Source organism: Mandrillus leucophaeus, unplaced genomic scaffold (genome assembly GCF_000951045.1).
Source record: "Mandrillus leucophaeus isolate KB7577 unplaced genomic scaffold, Mleu.le_1.0 Scaffold833, whole genome shotgun sequence".
In the NCBI taxonomy this organism is placed as follows: Eukaryota; Metazoa; Chordata; class Mammalia; order Primates; family Cercopithecidae; genus Mandrillus; species Mandrillus leucophaeus.
The window spans coordinates 41,676-50,446 of NW_012109064.1; the positions used below are offsets into that span (position 1 = coordinate 41,676).

At 42.2% G+C, this 8,771-nt stretch overlaps 1 protein-coding gene across 2 annotated transcripts in view; it reads right to left on the reverse strand.

Annotated features, from left to right (window-relative positions):
- Positions 1 to 8,771, reverse strand: part of OSTF1 (osteoclast stimulating factor 1) — a 67,408-nt gene that overhangs the window by 32,311 nt on the left and 26,326 nt on the right. For both annotated transcript variants that reach the window (XM_011968244.1, XM_011968243.1), the window contains exon 2: positions 5,920 to 5,966. In XM_011968244.1, coding sequence (XP_011823634.1) covers positions 5,920 to 5,966 — 47 coding nt within the window. The remainder of the gene's footprint in view (positions 1 to 5,919; positions 5,967 to 8,771) is intronic.

An 8,771-nucleotide genomic window follows, 5' to 3' on the forward strand; every position in this document is an offset into this window, starting at 1 on the left:
GGTTTGGGAAAGTGCATCATTTGAGAAAGACCACTGAGCGCCAGTCGCTTCGATACCTCTCAGTGCTATTTCGGTTTTTGAATTAATGGCTGCCGTTCAATAGTGGTGTCTGCCACAAGCCGCCCATTAGGTCAGACTTGTTTTTCAACGGAGGCAACGAGAACAGGCAGTCCATTTCAGTCAGGCAAAAAGTGACCTCATTTTTTCATCCCGAGAAATTACAGTCAACAGTTTATTCTCTTTTAATCCATAGCTCCCAGACACAGAATGCTACTACTCGTAAAATATCTTCTTCCAAAGAAACCAGGGACACGTTTTCCTAATCTAGCTAAGTAGGTAGTCTACTAAATTCTTCGCAGTGTTGGTGGCAGTACACAGTACATACAACACGGTAATTTCATGGTTTTAAAAACAGATTTCACCTGCAATATTCACATTTTCCATTAAGAAACCACTAGCAGGATACCTGATGTAAATTGTTCAACGAGCATCTACTTTTAAATTCCCAGCATCATAGTCAGGGAACAGAAATGGGAAAACAGTAACATAATGAAGTATGCACTTCCCCATGTCCAGCTTATTCTTTGTTTTTTAACCACATTCCTCCTTTCCTCTCTCCTTGAACAACAAGGTATCCGAATAAGAAAGCTATTGTCCACTGGGATGTTACAGCAAAGAGTACACACTTAGTAACATATATTCCCATTCCCATTCCGTATATTCTTGGTAACATATAATTCCCAAGGCATTAATTTTGTTGGTTTATGCAAATATACTTTATGAAAAGTTTAGAAAAACTGATATACTTTTGAAATTTTTCACATTTGTTAGTCTGAAGCCCTCAAAATTCATAAAAAGAGAAAACAAATTCTCCACAGATGTTTTTATTTAACACTTTATTGTCTATATTATGTGCTACGTACTGGTCTGGGCATTCAGAAATATTAACTAATTTGCTCCTCACCAAGAACACTATATGAAGTGGGTGCTATTCTTATCATCATGTTATAGATGAGAAACCTGTCCAAGGCGATAGAGCAGGTACATGGTAGAACCTGCACTTGAACTCTAAGTCAGATTACAGAGTCCCTGCTCTTACCCACCACCTATGCTTTCTCTCATACAAAAGGCATCACACACAGCCATTATTGGCCATCATGGTGTCATGACCAGATTAAAAGCTGGCCGCCTTGGAAAATACCTGTCTCTATCCACTCCCAACTCCCCCACCCCTATAGTGCAGTACAACAAAACCAATGGCAGCATATTTTACTTGCAAAGTATACTTGACCTCATTTAGTCCTCACAACTCACTAGGCTTGGCTGGGTCATGGATACAATCTCTATTTCACAACCAGGCTTAGAGAAGTTAAAGAATCTCTGCAAATCAGCGTAAGTGGCAGGGCTGGGCTCCTACCTCAGCTCTCAGATTCCCAGTCTCCTTCCTCTACACGTGGCTCTGTTAACCTAGTGCAGCCCAGCAACCTTTACACGACAGAGCAGGGTCCTGCTGGCTTCCCTTTGGAAATCAATGTGCCTCAACCACACAGGAAATTCTGTTCCCTCCTCATCAGTCTGTCTTCACACTCGTCAATCCAGTCCAGCCAGGTCTGTGGTTGACACTTTATTGAAAGGAGCTGGGTGAGAAAAAAGAACCAAATGGGGCTGGGTGGTGCCAAGACACCCTTGCCTTTAAGCAAGACAGATGAGAAATGGGTTGGCAAGAAGAACCAGGAGCTACTCAGCGTTCTTCCAGTTCAATGGATCCCCAAGACTGGGGTTGGGCACTGCTGTCCCCATCTCCTGAGGGGGAACAGGAGCTTAACACTGGACCCAGGCCTGCCTGAGGGGCTGCACATGCCAGCAATGTTCCTCAGAGCCCACCTTAGCCTTTCAATATTGCCTGGTCCCACTGACTTCGAGGAGGCCAGGTCAGCTTGGGATATGCTGTGGTGTATCTATCCCTCCAGAGAAGACGGCTGCTGGTCAGAGGGGAGAAAGACCAAACAGCTTCCAACAGAAATTCTCATTCAGAAAAAGAAGGTAAGACAAATCTAGTTCTGGAATGATATTCAAAATTTAACAATGGGTATGGCATGGCACTTTACCAGTCAGGAAGGCCTGTGGGAGCTAGAGGCTGCCTGCTGTGCTAGATGCTACCCACTTCATACCGGGATTGAAGGGAGCTGAACGGGGGAGAAATATGGCGGCAACAGGGCTTGAGGTGGTCATTACTGACTGCGGCCTACAATCCTTGGGACTAAAAATATTAAAAATACAACATTTTAAATATTGAATATTTTTTAAAGCCTAATGAATTAAATGTATATTCTCCTGTATATTCAATCATAACTAAGATCTTTTTAAAAGCAGTGGAGAAACTCCATTTTGGAGTAGAACTGGAAGTAAATAAATCAATACAAAACCCATCAAAAATATCTGTTAAATGTCTACTAATACAGCAACCACTATTCCGTCAATAGTAACAAGTACTCCTTAATAGTAGCAATAGCAGCTTTACACAATTAATCTCATCTAATTCTCATTAAAACCCGGTGGGACTATTATTATCCTCACCTTACAGATGAGAACACTGTGACAGAGAGGTTCGGTAATTTCCTCAAGGTCACACAGCTGCTCAAGAAGTGGAGCTGGTCCTGAACCCTAGTACGGACTCTGAACCTGGTGCTACCCTGCTTCTTCAGATGCCGTGCCCGTGAGCAGGACTGCAATACCAAGTGTGGAAGTTCAGAGGCGGGAGAGGCAGTCCACCTCCAGCTGGGGTGGTCAGAAAAGTCTTTACAGAAGAGGAAGTATGTAAGGTGAGCTTGGAAGGGACAGGGCCATGGGTCTAGAAAGGGTTGAGAGATAGGTTCTGCTGTGAGTCACCTCCAGACGGGATAGTTCAAGAACAGGAAGGAGCAGAGCACAGCGGGGCTGGCATAGGGACTGGACTATAGAGGACGATATCTCTAGTCAAATAAAAGATTGAAGCAGGAGGTGGAAGCAAAGCCACCTTTGAGGAATGCCAATCTAGCTCAGACTACAGACGGAATGGAGGAGCTAAGTCTGTAGGTGGGAAGTGAGGTCATGAGGAAGCAAAGGGGAAGGAGGAGGTTGGTGAGAAAGGACAAAGGTGGGGACAACGAAGCATACTAAGAGAGGAGATAGAGTCAGGAGTCACCTCAAGCCTCAAAACAAAGTAAATGCAGGTCCCATTCTAGATTCACAGAGGCAGCAGAGAATGGTCTATTCATTGAGTGGCCCAGGCTGGCACCTGACCACCCCTAACCTCTCTCACTCTTATCCCTCTTAGGGTCATGCAACCAAGCAGGACACAACTGATAAGGACAAGCCGAGGCATAAAATGACAGCGCTCCCTGTGAGCAGGGCTTAAAGACAACAGCCCTGGGCCTCACACTTCCCTGTTATGGGCTCTCTGTGCCCTCTCCCTACCTCAGATTCTTACATTAGAGTCCCAACCCCCAGTACAGATGCCCCTGACATACGATGATCCAACTTAACAATTTGTCAACTTTACGATGGGCTTATCGGGGGTATTAAATGCATCTTTGATTTACAGATTTTTTGTAAATCTGTACAAATTTGTACAACTTGTCTTACTTTACTTACAAAAGTAAAAAAAGTTTTACTTTTTGTAAAACTTGTCTTACAACGAGTTTATTGGGTTCATCGTAAGTTGAAGAGCATCCGTACTTCCAAATACGAGTGTATTTGGAGATAAGGACTTTAAAGAGTTAATTAAGTTAAAATGAGGTCTTTAGGGTGAACCCTAATTCAATGACTCACATCTTTATAAGAAGAGGAGATGAAAACACAGACATACGGGGAAAGACCATGAGACGATGTGGAGAGAAGTACGACATCTAGAAACCAAAGAGCAAGACCTCAGAAGAAACCAACCCTGCAGACACCTTGATCTCTGTCTTCTAGCTCCCGGAATTGTGAGAAAATAAATTTCTTTTGGTTAAGCCACCCAGTCTGTAGAACTTTGTTATGGCAGGCTCAGTAAACTAACACTACCCACTCCCAATCCCTCACCAACACAGGAGAGTTGTCAGTGGAATCTCTTGGTGAGAAGAATAAAAACCCCACCTTTCTTGTTCCAGAAACATTTCGTGGACAAACTCTTGGGAGAACTGTCTGAATATGCACACTCCCATGTTAGTCTATTAGTGGCTACCATTTTTTGGTGCTCACCATGTGGTAGGCCTTCAATATTCACCGCACTCCACGCTCACGGCATGGTGCCACTGCAGAATGGTATCCCTATTTCACATGAGGAATCAATGGCTGTGAGGTAAGAAAATTCATGCAGTAAGTAAAAGACAGATGTGGGATTTGAAGTCAGGCCCTGGCCTGATGGCAGCAAAATGATGTTCAGTGTCACTTGCTCTGTGTGACCTTCTGAGTTGCCTCTAACTTTGGGGACAGTGGGGTCTGGGACAAACCCAGATGAAGCCGGCAGCAAGCTGACTGCCCACAGAGAGAAAGCTCTGGTCCCTAGCATATATGAGAGAAAAGTCAAGGATACCAGGTTTCTCCTTGATACGGTTTTGCTGTGTCGCCACCCAAATCTCATCTTGAATTCTCATGTGTTGTGGGAGGGACCTGGTGGGAGATAACTGAATCATGGGAGCAGTTTCCCCCATACCATTCTCGTGGTAGTGAATAAGTCTCACAAGATGTGTTGATTTTATAAGGGGTTTCCCCTTTCACTTGGTTCTCATTCTCTCTTGTCTGCTGCCATGTAAGACATGCCTTTGCCTTCCGCCATGACTGTGAGTCCATTAAACCTCTTTTTCTCTATAAATTACCCAGTCTCAGGTACATCTTTATCAGCAGAGTAAAAACGGACTCATACACCCCTTCTCCCCGAGAAACCTTCTTGGTTTCTTTCCTTTCCCTCCTAACTGTCTCAACTCCCTGCTTCACCATCTAGTCACTCCTGTATCAAAACCATCTACTCACCTCCAATCTTACCCAGAGCAAAATCGAAATGAGATCCACAGGCCCTAAATGCTTTGCCCTTCCAGTTCACCCCAACTCTCAGAAGTAGTCTCCCACCACCCTCTCCTGTGTTTGCAACTTTCCAAGCCATGCTGTCTTCCCTGTTTTTTCTATTCTAGCATCCACCAAGGATGCTGCTTGCACTTGTTGCTCCCTCACTTCCTTCAAGTCTCTCCCCCGATGCCACCTTTATAGAAAGGCCATCTCTGAACATGCTATTGAAGACAGCACTCTTTTCTCCATTCACTTCTTTGCCCCTCACCCTCCTTATTTTTCTCCAGAGTACTTAGCCCTTGACAGTCACATTCATTTGTCTGCTTACTCTCTGTCTCTCTCCACTGGATGCAACCTCTATGACAGCATCCTTTCTGTTGTCCCTGCACTAGTACCAAGGCCTGGACCAGTGTCTGGCATATAATAGGTGCTTAATAAACCACAGATAAATGGATGGATACCAGAAACTATAACAATGAAAATGCACACTGCAAAGAAATAAAAAATTGTCCTGGAAGGCTAGCAGTGGGTACCATTATGAGCTATTTTGAGGTAGAAGGTCAAGAGGAGAATGAAGGAAGGTTAGTATGAGATTCAGCAGAAGGATGACTAAGATAGGGTCGCCATGCTTTATATGCAAGTCACTTGTCAATTTGAAAGCAGGTGGTGTCACTATGTGGGGAGAAGCTTTACAAGACAGACATGACCTCAAGATGCAGAAGACATGCGAATCAGCCGGGACTTAACTTGCACAGCTCTGCACCCAACATCCATTCCTGAGAATTACCTAGGTTTATCAAAGAAAACGCAGACCATTCACACCAGAGGAAATGTCTAAATAAAATCATCTTAGGTTTTTCTGTCAATTTCAAAAGTTAAAAACTGAACACTTACAGTTCTGGGTTCAAACGTGTACAGGGCTCTGAAGACTTTAACTTGCCCTAAAAAAGGAAGAAAAAACAACAACTGAATTTTTCATTCCTGAATTTGCTCTTAATAGCATTATTCATCATATCCTTCAGAATTCCCTAATTAAAAACCCATGTGATCAAGTAGAATAGAGGCTACTAGAGGCTGGAAAGGCTAGAGAGAAAGGAAGGACAGGGAGAGATTTGCTCAAGGATATAAAATCACACTTAGATAGGAGGAATAAGTTCCAGTGTTCTATCCCACTGTAAGATGGCCATAGCTAACAATTATTATATAGTTCAAACAGCTAGCAGGAAGATATTAAATTTCCCAATACTAAGAAATGATAAATGTTTAAGATGACAAATATGCTAATTACCCTGATCTGATCACTATACATTATATGTATCAAAGCATCACTATGTAGCCCATGAATATGTACAATTATCTGTTAATGAAAAAATAAATTTAAAAAATACATCACTATATATATCAATGTGACTACATAGAAAAATTATATAAGTACCAGCAGCAACTATTGTCATTATAAAAACACTGACTGAAATATCTCTATCCAAGGAAAAAAAGCCTGTGGGAGAATTGTGTTTCAGAATTGAGTGCCTTTTCCACATAGGAGATATTTTTTAATATTTCTTAAGTGAATGTATGAACAGACGCACACCTCTGAAAGATGACTTTGCTTCCTTCTAACAGCAGGAGCTACATAATTATTTGTGCTTCAGTTCTGTCCTATACAGAGTCCTTCCAACCCTGAGATCTAAGTTTAAAAATATAAACATGACCATCTTAACATAAACAAATCCTTAATGTGATAATCTACACTGGTTTGATATTCTTAAATCAGCGGGTTGGAATTTTATATTTTCCGAAAGAAAAGAAAATACCATGGAGAAAAAAAAAGGACCCATTGGAGAAACCTATGAGTCCATTAGGTCCCAAAACAGAAAAGAGGCAACGAGGTCACATGCCTGAGAGTTGCCCACCTTCCCGCCAAACAATACTTCCTCCTTTCTCTCCTTGTAGACTGCATTTCCATAACACTCTGGGCTATAACCACTGATTTGCTACCTGTCTCATTTGAGGGCAGGAACTCTAACTTGGTCAACTTCCCAGCACCTAACTGGCACATAGTAGAACTAATGTTTGCTAAATGAGTATAATCATCCCTCAGTATCCAAGGGCACCGGTTCTAGAACCACGATGGATACCAAAATCTATGGACGTTCAAGACCTTTACATAAAATGGCATAGTATTTGCACATATATACATCCTCCCATATACTTGAAATCATCTTTACTTATTACGCCTAATGCAATGTACATACTATGTAAATAGTTGTTATACTGAAATTATTTGTATTATTGTGTTATTATTATATTATTTGAAACAGAGTCTCACTCTTTCACCCAGGCTGGAATGCAGTGGCGCAATCTCGGCTCACTGCAACCTCCACCTCCCAGGTTCAAGAGATTCTCCTGCCTCAGCCTCCCGAGTGATTGGGACTACAGGCACCTGCCACCATACCCAGCTAATTTTTGTATTTTTAGTAGAGTTGGGGCTTTGCCATGTTAGCCAGGCTGGTCTCGAACTCCTGACTTTAAGAGATCCGCCTGCCCAGCACTCCTAAAGTGCTGGGATTACAGGCATGAGCCACCACGCCTGAACAGTATTGTTATTTTTTAGTAGTTTTTCCTGAATATATTTGATTCACAGTTGGTTGAATCCATGGATGTGGAACCAGTGGATATAGAAGGTCAGCTGTACAAAGTAAATTAACAAACTCAAACAGTATAGGAAAAAAGCCTATAGATAGCAAAAAAAAAAAAAAAGGGGGGGATCCTCTTTTAATAAAATGAATAGATTTAGAACAGATATCAAAATAGAAGGACTATCTATTTGATAGCTATTTAAAAGCTTTGGGAGGCCAAGACAAGTGGATCACTTGAGGTCAGGGGTTTGAGACCAGTCTGGTCAACATGGTGAAACTCCATCTCTACTAAACATATAAAAATTAGCCAGGCGTGGTGGCATGCACCTATAGTCTGAGCTACTCGGGAGACTGAGGCAGAATAGCCTGAACCCAGGAGCTGGAGGTTACAGTGAGCTGAGATCGCGCCACCACACTCCAGCCTGGGCAACAGAACAAGACTCTGCCTCAAAATATAACAACAATAATAATAAATAAAAGCTCAGTTGCAACACTAGAAAAACCTTTAAGATGATTATCTAGGACAAGAAAATCATGCAGAACAGTGGCCTCCAAGGTGGCATACGGGAAGACTACCTCAGAAATTATTTACATTTTTATCCTTCCTATTCTTTTCTATTCCTATTTGACCATGTTTTATGATATAACAACATAGAATAATATACATACAACTTATAAATCCATATGCATTTATATAGACTGAGTACTCAAAAACCTTTTGTGGATCAACTGTAAGCGTTATGAAGACAAGTATTTTTGTTGTTTTTTGAATGAGACACCCGAGTACCTACCACAGTGCCTGGTACATACGAGGCACTCAGTAATTAATTAATTAATGAATTAAGTAATGAATGAAGCATGAAGAAAGGAATAGATGGAAGCAGGAATTTTAAAAAGTCTGAGGCCAGGCATGGTGGATCATGCCTGTAATCCCAGCACTTTGGGAGGCCAAGGTAGGTGGACTGTTTGAGGCCAGGAGTTTGAGACCAGCCTGGCCAACATGGCAAAACTCCATCTCTACTAAAAATACAAAAATTAGCCAGGCTTGGTGGTGCACACCTGTATTCCCAGCTACTCAAGAGGTGGGAGGCAAGAGAATCGCTTGAC